Genomic DNA, 18,809 nt, shown 5'->3' with positions numbered 1-18,809 from the left:
CCTCACCTATATTCAAAAACTCCATCAGTAGTAAGGAAGGAAAAAAGAGAAGCTCATGGCAGGCCTCTTTCTTTCCAGGGCATGACTTAGAAGTTTCACACCTCTCATCCTCTTACAACTCATTTGCTGTAATTTAGTCATCTGCCTATACCTAGATGCTGGTGAAGCCGGGAAATGTTGCTGTTATTCTGTAAATCTTGTGTCTAGTTAAAATTCAGGTATTTGTTGTGTAAGAAAGGAAAATTAATATTGGAGTAAAACTACTAATTTATGTAACCCATTAATGTACATTATTAGTTATGTAATTTAACTCTTTTATGCCTTAATTTTTGCTTGCTTTAAAAAATACTTTTAATGTAATTCATTCATTCATTTAATGTATAACTAATACATTCACCTGGTTCAAAAACCAAAGAACAGAGAGTTATACTGTGAAAACCCTCTTTCCCATCTAGCCAGTCCTGCCCAATCTCACTAACCACAGTTGTTAGTTTCTTAGATAACCACAGTTAGTAGTTTCTTTATTCAGGTAAGAGTGAATACAAATACAGATTCTTATTTTCCCCTCTATTTAAAGCAAAGGTAGCATGTACCTTGCTTCTGTTCTGTTCTTTGCTTTTCCCCCCGCCTTTTACTTAGCAGTACATCTTGGGACTCTTTCCAAGGTAAGCTTCCTTTCTAGGTGCATCGTATTTATGTATGTACTATAATATGGTATTTAATGAGCTTCCTACTGGTAAACATGAAGAATGTTTCCAATATTTGATATTACACAGGATGGTATAATAAATAATCTTAATGTGTGCCATTTTGCATGTGTGCAAATACATCATCTTTAATTTTTTGGCCATTTGCTTTCTTATGGACTAAGAGAGTTCAAGTTTCCAGGTGTTAAAATATTTTTGTTTCCTCTTCTACCTTCATAGTTTTTGCTTTTTAAAATGTTCATGATATGTTATTTGGTGCATATTCATATATCTTTTATCTTAATGAAGAATTAATTAGAAGTTTATTATTAAAAGATCTTCTTGGCCTATTGAATGATTTTTTACCTAAATTCACATTGTCAATGAGGAGGCCAAGGTGGTGGAGGAGTAGGAGACCTTAGTTTCGTCTGGTCCCAGGAACTTAGCTAGATAGCTATCAAATCATTCTGAACACCTACGAACTCAACCAGAGATCTAAGAAAAGAATAACTGCAACTCTACAAATAGAAAAGTGACCACTTTCTGCAAGAATGACAAGGTGGAAAAACTCACCTCAAAAAACAGAACAAGAGGCAGTACTAACTGCCAGGGACCTAATCAGTATGGGCATAAGTAAGATGTTGGAACTGGAGTTCAGAATAACGATTATAAAGATACTAGCTGGGCTTGAAAAAAGCATAGAAGACACTAGAGAATCCCTTTCTGGAGAAATAAAAAAACTAAAATCTCATCAAGTTGAAATAAAAAAGGCTATTAATGAGATGCAATAAAAAATGGAGGCTCTAGGGGCGCCTGGGTGGCTCAGTCGTTAAGTGTCTGCTTTCGGTTCAGGTCATGATCCCAGGGTCCTAGGATTGAGCCCCGCATTGGGCTCCCTGCTTGGTGGGAAGCCTGCTTCTCCCTCTCCCACTCCCCCTGCTTGTGTTCCCTCTCTCGCTGTGTCTCTCTCTGTCAAATAAATAAATAAAATCTTTAAAAATTAAAAAAAAAATGGAGGCTCTAACTGCTAAGATAAATGAGGCAGAAGAGGGAATTGGTGATATAGAGATAAAATGATGGAGAAAAATGCTGAGAAAAAGAGAGATAAACAACTACTGGATCACGAGGGGAGAATTTGAGAGATACGTGACGCCATAAAATGAAACAATATTAGAATAATTGGGATCCTAGAAGAAGAGGAAAGAGAGAGGGGGGTAGAAGGTATATTAGAGCAAATTACAGTGGAGAACTTCCCTAATCTGGGGAAGGAAACAGGCATCAAAATCCAGGAGTCACAGAGAACCCTCCCTCAAAATCAGTAAAAATAAGTCAACACCCTGACATATAATAGTGAAACTTGCAAATCTCAGAAACAAAGAGAAAATCCTGAAAGCAGCTTGGGACAAGAGGTCCATAACCTACAAGGGTAGAAAGATTAGATTGGCAGCAGCCTATTCACAGAGACCTGGTGGGCCAGAAAGTACTGGCATGATATATTCAGGGTGCTAAATGAGAAAAATATGCAGCCAAGAATACTTTATCCACCTACGATGTCATTCAAAATAGAAGGAGTGATAAAAAGCTTCCAGGACAAACAGAAACTAAAAGAATTTGTGATCACCAAACCAGCCCTACAAGAAATATTAAAAGGAATCCTTTAAGCAAAGAGAGAGCCCAAAAGTAACATAGACCAGAAAGGAACAGAGACAATATACAGAAACAATGACTTTACAGGTAATAATACAATGGCACTAAATTCATATCTTTCAATAGTTACTCTGAATGTTAATGGGCTAAATGCCCCAATCAAAAGACACAGGGTATCAGATTGGATAAAAAAGCAAGACCCATCAATATGCTGTCTGTAAGAGATTCATTTTAGACCCAAAGGCACCTCCAGATTGAAAGTGAGGGGGTGGAAAACCATTTATCATGCTAATGGACATCAAAAGAAAGCTGGGGTTGCAATCCTTATATCAGACAAAATAGATTTTAAACCAAAGACTGTAATAAGAGAGGAGGAAGGACACTACGTCATAATTAAAGGGTCTATCCAACAAGAAGATCTAACAATTGGAAATATTTCTGCCCCTAACATGGGAGCAGCCAATTAATAACAAAATTAAAGAAACACATCGATAATAATACAATAATAGTAGGGGACTTTAACACCCCACTCACTGCAATGGACAGATCATCTAAGGAGAAGATCAACAAGGAAACAAGGTCTTTGAATGACACACTGGACCAGATAGACTTCACAGATATATTCAGAGCATTCCATCCTAAAGCAACAGAATACACATTCTTCTCGAGTGCACATGGAACATTCTCCAGAATAGATCACATTCTGCGTCACAAATCAAGTCTCAGCCGGTACCAAAAGATTGGGATTATTCCCTGCATGTTTTTGGACCACAGTGCTTTGAAACTGGAACTCAATCACAGGAGGAAATTTGAAAATAACTCAAATACATGGAGGCTAAAGAACATCCTACTAAAGAGTGAATTGGTCAACCAGGAAATTAAAAAATAATTTAAAAAATTCATGGAAACAAGTGAAAGTGAAAACACAACTGTTCAAAACCTTTTGGATTCAGGGCACCTGGGTGGCTCAGTCGTTAAGCGTCTGCCTTCGGCTCAGGTCATGATCCCAGGGTCCTGGGATCAAGCCCCACATCGGGCTCCCTGCTCCGCAGGAAGCCTGCTTCTCCCTCTCCCACTCCCCCTGCTTGTGTTCCCGCTCTCACTGTGTCTCTCTCTGTCAAATAAATAAATAAATAAAATCTTAAAAAACAAAAAACAAAAAACAAAAACCTTTTGGATGCAGCAAAGGTGGTCCTAAAAGGGAAGTATATAGCAATACGAGCCTTTCTCAAGAAACAAGAAGGTTCTCAAATATACAAACTAACCTTACACCTAAAGGATCTGGAGAAAGAACAGCAAATAAAGCCTAAATCCAGCAGGAGAAGAGAAATAATAAAGATCAGAGCAGAAATCAATGAAATAGAAACCTAAAGAACAGTAGAACAGATCAATGAAACTAGGAGCTGGTTCTCTGAAAGAATTAATAAGGTTGATAAAACCCTGGCCAGACTTACCAAAAGAAAAGATAAAGGACCCAAATAAATAAAATCATGAATGAAAGAGGAGAGATCACAACCAACACCAAAGAAATACAAACAATTACAAGAAAAAACTATGAGCAACTATATGCCAACAAATTAGGCAATCTGGAAGAATAGGATGCATTCCTAGAGATGTATAAACTACCAAAGCTGAACCAGGAAGAAATAGAAAACCTGAACAGACCCATAACCAGCAAGGAAATTTAAGCAGTAATAAAAAGTCTGCCAACAAACAAGAGTCCAGGGCTGGATGGCTTCCCAGAGGAATTCTACCAAACATTTAAAGAAGAATTAATATCTATTCTTCTGAAGATGTCTCAAAAAATTGAAATGGAAGGAAAACTTCCAAACTCTTTCTATGTAGGCCAGCATTACTTTGATTCCAAAATCAGATAAAGACCCCACTAAAAAGCATGAGACTGAGGAGCTATTAGATTTTACCAACCATTCAAAAAATGCTTCTTTTTTCTTTGTGGTCCAAGAAACTCTCCAAGAACATGTACTGCATTTAGTTTTCATGTCTCATCAGTCTCCTTCAGTCTGGAATAGGCCCTCAGTCTTTCCCTATCTCATACACTTGACAGTCTTAAAGATGACAGGGCTTTTGTTATGAAAGATGTTCTCAACTTGGATCAGCTCACTATTTCCTCATGACAGATCTCATGCTTATGTTCTCTGGAGATTCATGTACTTTCCCTGTCCCAATTCTCAAATTAGCTACTTCTTCAAGAATGTGTGCCTGATTATAGTGGTGGATGGTATTTTGAAAGTAAAATCTGGGAGTTTAGTATGATCATTGCTACTAGAGTGTCATTGCTTCTAGGACATCTCAGGGGACAGAGCTGGTAAGTGCTTGTCTGTGTATCTGTGATTACAGTCTGTGTATGTGTACAGACACACACCTATGCATACATACACACGCACCAATATATACATCTATAACCATTTCTATGTGTCTATATATACATATATAAAGCCCATGGGTTCATACTGATACTTCCAATTTCAACCCAACCCCTTAGAGTTCTTTCCAGCCTTCTCCCTCTCTCTGTTGTAAATTTCTTACCAAACTTACCTGACTCCCATTAATTTAATCTAACAGCCTTTTAAAAGGAGAGTTTAACTTATTTACTTTTGTTTATAAGACAGAGATGTTGGTCTTGTTTCGTCTTGTTTCTGTCATTTTTTTTAAACTAGAGTACTTGTTATCTGCATAGCTTTGAAAATATTTCACTGTAGCTGTTTGTTTTGTATTTTTAATTTTAATAATTTGGGAGGTTCATTTTTTTTCTATTGGTTATTTATTACTGTAATTTCACAAAGTATGCTTAATCTGCTTCTTTACAGGTACCTGTTAACTTCTTCCTGTGACCAGTAATAAAATTAGTGTATTTCTTCACCTCTTTCAGCTAATTTTAGTTGACTTACTGTCTCTTATTGTCCAGCTTTGTTATATTCAATGATAAATTGGCTAGCTGTAAAATTCTTAGCTCACAGTGCCTTTCCTTGAGGATTTTGAATACATTGCTTCTCTGCTTTCTACTGTGTGGAAAAATGTGAAGCCAGCCTGATTTTCTTTTTGCCCTTGTGAGTGTCTTGATTTGGCCAGGGGTTTTGGGGGAGGACAACTGAATGTAGCAAGGGTTGTTTTCAGTATATAGATTCAAATGTTCTTTTCTGGAATGTTTCTGTGAATTATATTTTAAAATACTTGTTCTATTATATTTATTTATTTTTTTATTTTAAAGATTTTATTTATTTATTTGACAAAGAGAGACACAGTGAGAGAGGGAACACAAGCAGGGGGAGTGGGAGAGGGAGAAGCAGGCTTCCTGCCGAGCAGGGAGCCCGATGCAGGGCTCGATCCTAGGACCCTGGGATCATGACCTGAGCCAAAGGCAGACGCTTAATGACTGAGCCACCCAGGCGCCCAATACTTGTTCTATTTTATTTGTAAACTTATCTTTTCTCTTTCTGGGATTCCAGCTATGAATATTTAGATCTCCGTTGCCTATCTTTGGTATCTGTTTTTTCTCTTTAGTCTTTCTTTCCTTTCTATTTATTTGGATTTTATTTTTCTTGATTTTATTATCTATCTTTTATATCCCTTACAGTATTTGCAACAATGTCTGTTTTCCCTTGTATATCTTCCGATTTCACTTTATTTCTGTAGTATTAATTTTTCATTTCTTTCCTAAAATCTGCCAATTAATGTTTCATCATCTTTTTTATATTGTCTTGTATCCCCTTCCATGAGCTCATACCTCTGCTTTGTGTTCTTTCTTCAAAGAAGCTGTTGCATCATGTAAAAAATGTTGGTCATGGCTTTCATCTGCCTTTTGGCATTCTTTAAGTTTTACATATATTTCTGCTACCTGATAGTTTTTTAAAGATTAAGTTCTTATTTCTCCATCTGCCATTTGTTTACCCTTATATATATATATATTTTTTTTTTTTTTTTTTTTAAAGATTTTATTTATTTGACAGAGAGAGAGACAGCAAGAGCGGGAACACAAGCAGGAGGAGTGGGAAAGGGAGAGCCACCCAGGCACCCCTATTTATCCTTATGTTTTCTTGTACTCTGTTGTGTAAAACCTCTGCAGGTTTTGATTATTGTACTTTAAAGAAAGTCATTTTTTTTCTGGACAGGATACTTGCCCGAAGTGGATATTGGAGAGGGACCAAGACTCTGTTTCTTAGACCTAGAGAGTCTTTTTTTTTTTTTTTTTCCAAATTTTTATTTATTTAATAGAGAGAGAGGGAACACAAGCAGGGGGAGTGGGAGAGGAAGAAGCAGGCTTCCTGCTGAGCGGGGCGCCCGATGCGGGGCTCGATCCCAGGACCCCAGGATCATGACCAGAGCCAAAGGCAGGTGCTTAACGACTGAGCCATGCAGGCGCCCCAGACCTAGAGAGTCTTATATGTGAGTTTGTTTAGCCTTTAACTTTTCTTGGTCAATGGAGGTAGGCAATGTGGTATCTCTATGTAAAATCTTTTTTATTTTTTATTTTTTATTTGAGAGAGAGAACAGAGGGAGAGGCAGAGGGAGAAGCAGACTCCCCGCTGAGCAGGGAGCCTGATGTGGGGCTCAATCCCATGACCCGAGATCATGACCTGAGCTGAAGGCAGATGCTTAACTGACTGAGCTACCCAGGCACCCCTCTAAGTAAAATCTTTTATGTATTGCTTAACTTTTATTTTTTTTTATTTTTTTATTTAAAGTTTTTTGTTTGTTTTGTTTTGTTTTTTTGACAGAACGCGAGAGAGGGAACACAAGCAGGGGGAGTGGGAGAGGGAGAAGCAGGCCTCCTGCTGAGCAGGGAGCCTGATGCCGGGCTCGATCCCAGGACCCTGGGATCATGACCTGAGCCAAAGGCAGATGCTTAATGACTGAGCCACCCAGGCGCCCCTATTGCTTAAATTTTAAATTTTGAGTTTCCACAGGAATAGGAAAAGTCACAACTGTGGCTTTTCTGTGTTAACTCTTTCGTTATCTTCATAGCTTCTTGGGATCAAACCTAATTCAAGAAAGCTTCCGCTTGTCGCTCAGGGATGCCATTTCCGCTGTTGCAAAGTGTTTAGGTGGAATGTGCCCCTCATCTAGAAATGTCTTTGGTAGGCTTTCTCTGTCATCTACAGACATGGGCAAATTCTCTTCACTTCTTTACATGAAATAGATTAAGCGTCTGCCTTTGGCTCAGGTCCCGATCTTGGGTCTTGGGATCAAGCCCTGCATCAGGCTCCCTGCTCAGCAGGAAGTCTGCTTCTCCCTCTGCCCCTCCCCCCAACTCGCTCACTCTCGACTCTCGACTAGTCTCTTAGGACTCTCTCTCCCAAATAGATAAGTAAAGTCTTTTTTAAAAAAAGAAGCAAGACCAAAAATATATATACCATATGATTCCATTTATATAAAATTAACAGGCAAAAATTAAACTGTACTCATTAGGGATGGATATATAGGTAGTAAATAAAGAAAAGCAAGAATATGGCTACCACAAAGGTCAAGGTTGTGAGGACTCCAGGGTAGAGGAAACGTTGTGATCACAGAGTGACATATAGGTACCTCCCAAGGTACTGGCAGTGCTCTACTTCTTGATTTGTGTTTTGGTTACACTGGAGTTCATTTTATAATAATTTGTTAAAATGCATATTTATGTTTTATGCATTTTTCCTATATATGTTATTTCCTAAGAAAAAGAGCTTAAAAAATGAAACCTGAGAATTGATTTGAATAAATACAATTTAAGGTACCCTGAGGCAATTTTTTTCCCTATTTCTCTTTAAATATAATGGAGGATTAAAAGAGGCAGAATAACACTGGAGAGCTCCTTTTGTAACCTAAATTCATATCTGTATTTTTTTTTTTTATAAGGTTTGTCATTATGGTGTTCAAATAAAGTAATAAAGATGCCATTTTAGCAAAAAAATACAGGGTTTTTTTTTTGTATTTCTTTGTTTTATTGAGAAATAAATGAAATACACCACTGTATAAGCTTTTTTTTTTTTTTTTAAGATTTATTTATTTATTTGAGAGAGAGAGAGAGAGAGAGAGCCAGGGGGAGGGGGAGAGGGAGATGGAGAGAGAGTCCTAAGCAGACGCCATGCTGAGCGTAGAGCTTGACGTGGGGCTTGATTCCACAACCCTGAGATCATGACCTGAGCTAAAATCAAGCATCTGACACCTAACTGACTGTGCCACCCAGGCACCCCCATCACTGTAAAAGTTTAAGGTATACAGCATCATGGTTAGATTTATATATATTGTGGAATGATTACCACCATAGATTCAGCTAACCTCCACCTTCCCGTATAAATACAGTAAAAAGAAAGAAGAAAAGGAAAAAGGAAAAAAATTTCTCCTTGTGATGAGAACTCTTAGGATTTACTCTCTAAAAAACTTTCCTATGTAGTCATACAGCAGTGTTAGCTCTAGTCATCATGTTATACATTGCAACCTTAGTACTTACTTATCTTATAACTGTAAGTCTGTATCTTTGACCACCTTCCTCCATTTCCCCCTCCCCACCCTCTACCTCTGATAACCGCGAGTCTAATCTCTTTGTGAGTTTTTTTCCTTTTAGATTCTACATATAAGTGAGATTGTACAGTATTGTTTTTTTCTGTCTGATTTATTTTACTTAGCTAATGCCTTCAAGGTCCATCCATGCCGTTGCAAATGGTAAGGTTTCCTCATTCTTTTATGGCTGAATAATACTATATTGTATATATGTATATACCACAACTTTTTAATCCATTCATCCTTTGATGGACACTTAAATTGTTTCCATGTCTTAGCTATTGTAAACAATGCTTCTATGAACATGAGGGTGTGGATATTTTTTCAAATTAATATTTTTGTTTCCTTTGGGTATATTGTAGAATTGCTGGATCATATGGTAGTTTTGAGGATCCTCCATACTATTTTCTGTAGTGGCTGTACCAATTTATAATCCCACCAACAGCGCACAGGATTCCCTTTACTTAACATCCACACCAGCATTTGTTATCTCTTGTCTTGATAGCCATTCTAACATGCATGAAATGATATCTCATTGTGGTTTAGATTTACATTTCCATAATGTCTAGTGATCTTGAGCATCTTTTTATGTACCTGTTGGCCTTTCATATATCTTCTTTAGAAAAATGTCTATTTAGGTCCTTTGCCCATTTTTAAAATAGGTTATTTGTTTTTTTGTTATAGTTTATTACTATTAGTTTTTTGCTGTGAGTTCTTTATGTACTTTGGATAATAACCCCTTATCTGATATATGGTTTGCAAATATTTTGTCCCATTTCCATTCCAGCGGTTGTCTTTTCACTTTGTTGATGGTTTCTTTTGCTGTGCAGAAGCCTTTTAGTTCGATTTAGTCCCACTTGTTTATTTTTTATTTTATTGCTTGTGCTTTAGGTGTCATATCCAAAAAATCATTACAAAGACCCATGTCAAGGAGCTTTATTCCTATGTTTTCTTCTTGGGGTTTAATGGTTTCAGATCCTACATTTAATTCTTTAACTCATTTGAAGTTAATTTTTGTGACTGGTATAAGATATGGGGTCAGTTTCATTTTTTTACATGTGACTATCCAATTATCCTAGCACCATTTATTGAAGAGACTTTTTTCTCCATTGAGTAATCTTGGCTCCCTTGTCAAATATTAGTTGATCATATATGCTTGGGTTTATTTTTTGGCTCTTGATTCTGTTCTTTTGGTCTATTTGTCTGTTTTTATGCCACTACCACACTGTTTTGATGACTATTGCTGTATAGTATAACTTGAAATCGGGAAGTATGCTGCCTCCTGCTTTGTTCTTCTTTATTAAGATTTCTTTAGCTATTCAGGGTCTTTTGTGATTCCATATAAATTTTAGGGGAGTTTTTTTTCTACTTCTCTAAAAAATGCCATTACAATTGGGATTGCACTGAATCTTTTGGTAGTACTGACCTTTTAACATTAATTCTTCCAATTCATGAAGACAGAATACTTTTCCATTTATTTATGTCTTCTTTGATTTCTTTCATCAGTATCATAACTTCTAGTTTAAAGATCTTTTACCTCTTGGTTAAATTTATTCGCATGTCTTTTACTGTTTTTGATGCTATTGTAAATGAGATCAATTTATTTCTTTTTCAGAAATTTCACTGTTAGTGTATAGAAATGCTACTGATTTTTGTATATTAATTTTGTATCCTGCAACTTTATTGAATTCATTGATTAGATCTAACAGGTTTTTGGGTGAGTATACAAAATCTATGTACAAAATCATGTCATCTGCAAATAGAGGCAATTTGACTTCTTTCTAATTTTTATACTGTTTATTTCTTTTTCTTGCCTCATTGCTGTAGCTAGGACTTTCAGTACTATGTTGAATAAGAATGGCAAGAGTGAGCACCCTAGTCTTGTTCCTGATCTTAGAGGAAAACCTTTCATCATTGAAAACCTATCATCATTGAGTATGCTGTTAGGTGTAGACTTGTCATATATGGCCTTTATTCTGTTGAGATATGTTCCTTCTGAGCCTGATTTATTAAGTTTTTTCATGAGTGGATGTCAAATTTTGTCGGATGCTTTTTCTGCACCTACTGAAATGATCATATGATTCTTTTCTTTCATTCTATTAAGTGTGATGTGTAACATTGATTGATTTGTGTGTGTTGAGCTATCTTTGCATCACAGGGATAAATCCTACTTGATCATGGTGAATGATTCTTTTATTGTGCTGCAGAATTTGGTAGTATTTTATTGAGAATTTTTGCATCTATATTCATCAGGGATATTGACTTACAGTTTTCTTTACTAGTAGTGTCTTTTCTGGATTTGGTATCAAGATAATGCTGCTGAAATTTCTTGCTCTTCAGTTCCTTGGAAGAGTTGGAGAAGAATTGGTGTTATTTCTTTACATGTTTGGAAAATTCAACAGTGAAGCCATCTGGTTCTGGGCTTTTCTTCATTGGGAGATTTTTAATTGCTGATTCAGTTTCTTTACTAGTAATTAATCTATCCAGATTTTTTAATTCTTTCTAATTCAGTCTTGATAAGTTGTAAAAATATGGATCCTAAAGTAATTCCCATTTGTGTGTGTCTGTGTGTGTCCTCATCTGTAGCTTAAAATTTCTTTTTGTTTTGCCACATAATGCTGCTGTGGAATAAAATTCAAAGTACATCTCTAGAATGGTGTCACCATCCTTAAGGACAGGAACGTGTCAACATAGCAAGAACACATACCTTGGTTAGACTATTTCTTATTATTAGTAGAAGAAGTGTTTTGGAGATTTTTTTCCTGCATTCTGAAATGTTTATGGGGAAAATAAGTATGAAACTACTTAGCAGCTTTGCATTTTCTTAGACTGATGCAATAGGAGTATTGTAATAGAAGTAATGTCTACTGGAAGAAATGAAAATACACAGCTTAAATAACATTAAAATTCTGAGTATGTTCTTAACATCCATGATAAATCTGCATATGTTATTATTGCTTTTTTAATGCCCAGAAATGGATCTAAATTTATTGTTTGGCATCCTTAGTGACATCTCTTGGCATTCTTATATCTCATACAACCTCCCTCCCCCCAGAAGGGAGAGTGGGGCCACTTGTAAGTGAATATGAATGTTGGTAATGTCATTGACATTAGTGTCTCTTCATAATCCCTTGTAGTCATGCCTTTGACCCTACCCAGCCTACTGAAAAAAACCCAAGTTAGAGCTGTAGGTTTTGTGTAGAGAACAGATTCCTTGATCAGCAATACAATCTCTTCAGTTTTTTTGTCCAAAATTCGGCCCGTTTTCAGTTTTACCAGTCTGGGTTTTCAAAGCCATTTCCCATTCCTGTAATTCAGATACAGCAGTTACCTAATTTAGATGATGGCAATGTGTGTTTTTTTCTCTCTAGTCCTTTTGATGTTCATGAAGGACTGAAACAGGAACTATATGTTCCAGCACTGCTAATTAATTTTTTTGTCTGTGTGAATTTGGGTTAAAGATAAATGAGAGTAACTATTTTTAGGCTTATTGGAATTCCTCATCACTGTTTCTTATCTTTTACTTTTCACTACAAAATTCTGTTTTATTTTAATGCAGGTACAGCCTGACTATTTGGACTGGGAAAAATGATAACTATTCCATTGAAGATTTACTTTGCATTAGAGACCATTTTGACAAAAAACAAGTTTTCTATGACATCTTGGAACCACAAAACCATGAATTTAAACAAGCCATTGGAGTCAAAGTTAATCTCTAAGAAGATTCTTCTAAATTATTTCATGTTTTGGTTTCATAATCCTCTGCTTTGGTCTGAATTAATTACCATATAAATTGTGATGATTGATTCATGCTTTAATTCATCTAATCAAAAAACACTTAGTGCTTACTTTCTTAGGCCTATGCCCTTATGATACTGTTTGTACTTCAAAGATTTGGAAAGAAGAGATTTCAGTGGGCCTGGTCTAATAATAATTTAGGAAAATTATGCTTTAAACCCCTTTATAAAATGTAATTTTGATATGCTAAAGATAATTGAAAGAATTTACATGTCATAACCTGTAATCGCATTACATGTGATACAGGTATAAATCACACTTTGGTTGGCCTTGCATTACAGAGATTCCACAAATTTGTGGCACCCTCTTTCTTTTTTCCTGGAGAACTTGTTATTTCAGAGACTAAGGAAGAGTAAGAGGGCTTTAAAAATGTTTTAATTTTCACAGAGGTGAGCAGCTTTCTCATAACAGAATAAAATCCATTTACTGAAAACAATATAGATTAAATTAGATGGATCTAGAATTTCCATATTGTTGGGAGCATGCTGACAACTATATATGTTGTTTATATTCTTTGTTTCAATCATAGTATTTTATCTATAGTAAGTACAATATTACTGGAGAGCAGAATTTTTTATTTTTTTTTTAAGATTTTATTTATTTGACACAGAGAGAGAGCTAGTGAGAGCAGGAACACAAGCAGGGGGAGCAGGAGAGGAAGAAACAGGCTTCCCACCGAGCAGAGAGCCTGATGCGGGACTCAATTCCAAGACCCTGGGATCATGACCTGAGCGAAAGGCAGACGCCCAACGACTGAGCCACCCAGGCGCCCCTGGAGAGCAGAATTTTAATCCTAGTAACATATCATTTGATTTTCAAGTTTTTCACCAGCACCACCTTAGTTCAGGCCCTTGTTTTACTGCTAGAATCTTAAAAAGTTCTTCATGACTTCATTGTTCACATTCTACTCAGAGATGCCCTGAGTATTTCTGCTGAAGAAAACTTTTGTAAGCACCTCTTGCCAAATCAGAAAGCTCCAGGGGTCTCTTAAATGCCACTTAATTAAATTTTACTCTTTCAAGATCCTTCATAATGTAGCCCACTCTAAACATCACCTCAGTGACCTTCAGCACAGTCATCATTTCAAAAATGCCTACAACAACAATGGTCTCCAGACCTTTAACAGTTAATTTTAACTATTTGATATTGTTCACTAATTAGGTCATAAATGTTAGTTTTATCTGCTCAGCTAGGTTATATAAAGTCCTTCATGGTAAGGGAACATTCTTAACTGTCCTTTATAGTGTGTGCCATAGTCTTGAGCAAGGTATTCAGAAAAACACGTTACTTATTTCATTATTGAAAAGAAACTTACCAATGAATATCCTAAGATATATAATTTGCCTTTGTTTGTCAACCATTTTCTCCCAGAGAACAGTAGTATATAGAGAAAAGAGCTTGGGTTTTAAATTCAGATAGACTTCCTTTACAGCCTCACCTCTGTCCCTTCCTAGCTATAGATTTTGGGAAATATTTAACCTCATTGAATCTTGGTTTCCTCATCTATAAAATGGAGGGAAAATGAGGATTCTTTTGAAGAGTTGTTATGAAGATTGAGATTCATGGAATAGAGGCATCTAGCTCAATGCTCAACACATAGCAAGTACTCTACAAAGTTAGTTCCCTTCTTCTAGACTTATCACATGATCATATCCACTGTAGATAGAGAACAGTAAGGGGAATAACATGAAACATTGTAGACATATATTTAAAGAAGACAATTATATTTCCACTTTAAATTTTAGCTCCAACTAAATGCAGTGCCATTTGTCAAATAACACCTAAAACTTCACTTTCTATGGTTGTTTGCCAAAAGCAAAAGATGCAATTTTATAATTATAAAATTTTAACAATAGCAACAAAGATTAACTCTTAAAATTATAGTAAAAATTAATGTTTACTTTATAAATTTTGTAAAATGACCACGCTTTACTTTTATAAAGAAAATTGAATTTGTAAATGAACTGCATTTTAATGAGGTTTTAAATAAAAGTCATTTGTCCAGAAGATTATTTTTGCTACTTGATTATCTGACCCTTCATAATACACACACACACACACACAATTTTATATATATATATATATATATACTTTTTTTTTTTTTTTTAGAGAGGGGGTGGAGGGGCAGAAGGAGAGGGAGAGAGAGAATTTTAAGCAGGCTCCACACCCTGACAGAGGGCTCAATCCCATGACCGTGAAATCACAACCTGAGCCGAAATCAAGAGTCGGATGCTTAACCAACTGAGTCATCCAGGCACCCCATGACCCTTGATAATATTTTTAAAAATATTAGTCTTAAGGCAAAATGCTTTTATATTGAGAAATTTATCAGCTGATTATTACTTAGGTTAAGATTTAAAGGTGTATTTTAAATCATTCTTGGGAACAAATATATATAAGGGAATCATAAAATGTATTCTATTGAAAAATAATTTTTTTTAAAAGATTTTATTTATTTATTTGACAGACACAGCGAGAGAGGGAACACAAGCAGGGGGAGTGGGAGAGGGAGAAGCAGGCTTCCCGCTGAGGATGGAGCCCAATGCGGGGCTTGATCGCAGACCCTGGGATCATGACCTGAGCCGAAGGCAGACGCTTAACGACTGAGCCACCCCGGCATCCCTGAAAAATAAATTTTTAATGGATATTCACACAGAAAAAAGTAACTGATCCCTACTTCACACCATATGCAAATGATAATTTGAGTTGGATCTTAGGCCCAAATGTGAAAACTAAAACGAAAGCATTTAGAAGAAAATAAAGGAGAATGTTTTCATGACTTGGGAGTAGGCAATAATTTCTTTTTTTAAATTTCAGCTTTATAAAAAAAGATAAATTTCAGCTTTATAGAGGTATAATTGACATATGAAAGTGTCAGATATTTCCAGTTTTTCCCTATTTCTCCACACCCAAGGCAATGATTTTTTTTGAAATTATTTTGGGGGGTGGGGAGAAGGGCAGAGGGAGAGGGAACGAGAGAATCTTAAGCAGGCTCCATGTCCAGTGTGGAGCCCGACCCGGGGCTCAATCTCACAACCCTGAGATCATGATGTGAGCCAAAATCAAGAGTCTGATGCTTAGCTAACTGAGCCATCCAGGTGCCCTAGCAATGATTTCTTATAACACAACATTAATTATAAAAGAAAAACATTGATTAATGGGCTTTATCAAAATTTAACACTTCTCATCAAAAGACACCATTAACACATATTTGACAAAGGACATACTCAGAATCTATGGAGAACTCCTATAAACTGATCTTTAAAAAGAAGCTAAACAACCCAGTCAAAAATAGGCAAAAGAACAGACACTTCATAACTTGGTTAATAAATAATAATGATATAAAGGCCTTAATGTATAAGAATGCAATACAATAGTATATAAACACAGAGAATCTACATTTATTAATATGGAAAGATGTTATATTACAGGCAGCAAAACAGATGTATGGTATCATACTATTTATGTAAAATTGTGTGTCTTTATGTGCATTTATAGACATAGGAAAATATTTGGGAAGAAGGTCCCAGACACAAAATAAGTATAACCTATTTTTCCCCTCCAGGTTCTCAAGTCTAACTTATTGGTGTTGAGAACTCATAGCATCTGAGGGCTATTTCCCAAGCCTGGCAGAACACTCCCGGTCCTAGAAGAGACTTTGGTATGAGATCCAATTTTTCAAAAAATCAGCTTTATAAAGTACAGTAGTTTATGGCCCTGTAAATTTGATGTAATTACTATTTAGTCAGATATGTACTCATTTATCAAGTGGGAAATTGTTAAAAGTTATTCAGAACAGGTTGCTTATTTGCTTGTTTATTGGAGCTAGGGTCTTAGATTTTTTCCTTGTAATTATAAAAACTTAAGTACCTAGTGAATATATAGAAAAATGCCCTATCTCTCACCTTGAAATTTAAGATATGAGCTTGCCTAGTTGGAGCTTACACTCTGCTTATAATCATATATTCATGAATCAATGCCAGGAAAATAGTTGAATGATAGAAAGATGAAGATAGTAGTACTAAAGAACTTTTTATTATCTAGAAAATGGGAGTATAATGAATGAGCGAAACCAAGAGGGTCTGATAACCAGGTCTTGGAAGAAGCGGGGCAGGATACAGGGGTTCTTGGGACCTCAGCAGCAGGAGCTCAGGGTCTTTGTTCTAGTGTCTAGTGTTCCACATCAGTGTCATTCTTTTACTCGTGACTGTGATTGCTTCTCTCTCTTCTTTGTACCTACCATCCAGGGACTGTAATTTGTCTAGTCATTTGTGTCTTCAGGGCTCACTAGGGAGTACTGCGTGGAGGGAAGGGGACAGGCATTTAACTAGTGTCTGATGTGCTGAGGCTGTGCAAATAATTCAGAAACAATTTCTACCTCAAGGATCTTACAGTCTAGGTAGGGGAGAGAGACCCATAAACAATAAGTTGTATATTTGCCACTATGATGGAACTATATACCAGGTCGTGGTGACAGACAGCATTTTGTTCAAATTGAGAGGAAACACCTAAGTTGTGTCTTGAGTGATGAGCAAGATTCACTGGGTAGGCTAAGAGGAGGAAGGGCCTTTCAGACATAAGCACATGAGCAAAGGAACTCTAAGTGGGAAAGAGACTGACTTGACCTGTTCAAAAAGTATGTAGAGGCACCATACTATGAGGCTGGGCATTTGTGCAGGGACCAGATTCACTTTCTGAGTTGAGGAATTTGCTTCTTTTCTCGTAGGTCATAGGAATCATTACACCATTTTAAGGACGGGAGCCTTATTATCAGTTAGAAATGTGTTTACAATGGCATGAGAAGGAGATTTGAAATTCTATTTTTTTAAATTTTTTAATTTTAATTTTAATTTATTGATTTATTTGACAGAAAGAGAGAGAGACAGGCAGAGTCAGAGGGAGAAGCGGGCCCCCCACTGAGCAGGGAGCCCGATGCAGGGCCCGATCCCAGGACCCCGGGGCCATGACCCGAGCCGAAGGCAGACACCCAGGCAACTGAGCCACCCAGGCGCCCCGAGATTTGGCATTCTTGAAGTGAAAGGAGATGAAGCCCTGAAGTAAGGTGATTGCAAATGGGGATGGAAACGCTCAAGAGACAGAGGAAAGAGGTTATGAAGGAAGAATTTGTAAGAGTTTTTAAACTAGTTGAATGGGGAGTATGGGAGAGAGGGAAGAGTCTAGCATATGCGTTTTTTCGATTAAGTAACAGAGGGTCAGGTGCTGCTACTAACCCAAACAGGATAGGACAGAGTCCAAGTGTAGCTATATTTCTCAGTGATTTGTTGATATTGCTCCTTTATACCAAATTGGAAAGAAAACTCAAAACCCCATCTGCCTGCCCCTTAACTCACTTACCTCTTACTCTAACATTAGGAAGGATGCTCTTTTTTGTTTAATTTGACCAGTTTTTTTTTTTTTTTTTTTTTGAGAGAGAGAATGAGAGAGCATGAGAGGGGGAGGGTCAGAGGGAGAAGCAGACTCCCTGCCGAGCAGGGAGCCCGATGCGGGACTCGATCCCGGGACTCCAGGATCATGACCTGAGCCGAAGGCAGTCGCTTAACCAACTGAGCCACCCAGGCACCCCATAATTTGACCAGTTTTTTAAAGATCCCCCCCAAATAATTGGTACTTTACTACATATTTTAATTATTCTGTAATTTTAAATAAGAAAACTATTTCCATAGTCCCACTGTCAGTGAAGAGAGAAAACAGGCAGGGCTTGAAAGGGGCTCAGTCAGCCTCCTGCCCTCTAGGGAGGTTCTTGTTTCTATGTTTCTGCCCAAGAAAGGGACCAGTCTGACTAAATCTGGTGGCTGAGCTCTTTTGGGTTTGCTTGCTGCTACAGAATGTTCATTAAGGCTGGTCATTGACTCTTTCTTCTTTATCCTTTCCTTGGGATGAAAGAATGTAATAAGAGTTCAAAAAATTTAACTGAAATGATGACTGTGAGAGTCTGTTGCTACTTTGTGAATTCAAGAGCTAATCAAAAACTTTGGTTTGAAGTAGAAAGGCATGATCTTTTCACAGAGCCTATTGAGTTCAGCCATAAACCAAGGTTCCCTTAAGGAGTCTTTTGTGACTTCCCCAGGCAGACCTGTGGGCTTTCTTCTGAGGCACCTTCTCTGCTAGAGTATAATTATTCTACAGGTTTGTGTTTTGTTCTCAGCTGTGTTGTTTTAG

General features: G+C 36.8%; 1 protein-coding gene across 4 annotated transcripts in view; it reads left to right on the top strand.

Annotated features, from left to right (window-relative positions):
- Positions 1-16,289, top strand: part of FAM151B (family with sequence similarity 151 member B) — a 49,367-nt gene extending 33,078 nt beyond the window's left edge. Inside the window, exons 6-7 of one of the 4 annotated variants that reach the window (XM_032404102.1) lie at positions 8,957-8,993; positions 12,391-12,413. In XM_032404102.1, coding sequence (XP_032259993.1) covers positions 8,957-8,960 — 4 coding nt within the window. In that variant the 3' untranslated portion in view covers positions 8,961-8,993; positions 12,391-12,413. Of the gene's footprint in view, positions 1-78; positions 187-8,956; positions 8,994-12,390; positions 13,271-16,194 lie in introns of those variants that run through there. The other 3 variants (XM_032404100.1, XM_032404099.1, XM_032404101.1) reach the window with 3 other exon arrangements.
- Positions 16,290-18,809: the final 2,520 nt, after the last annotated feature.

Source organism: Phoca vitulina, unplaced genomic scaffold (assembly GCF_004348235.1).
Source record: "Phoca vitulina isolate PV1807 unplaced genomic scaffold, GSC_HSeal_1.0 scaffold6, whole genome shotgun sequence".
NCBI classification, from domain to species: Eukaryota; Metazoa; Chordata; class Mammalia; order Carnivora; family Phocidae; genus Phoca; species Phoca vitulina.
The sequence above is the reverse complement of the archived record's forward strand: the minus strand, read 5'-3'. Positions and strand labels throughout refer to the sequence as shown.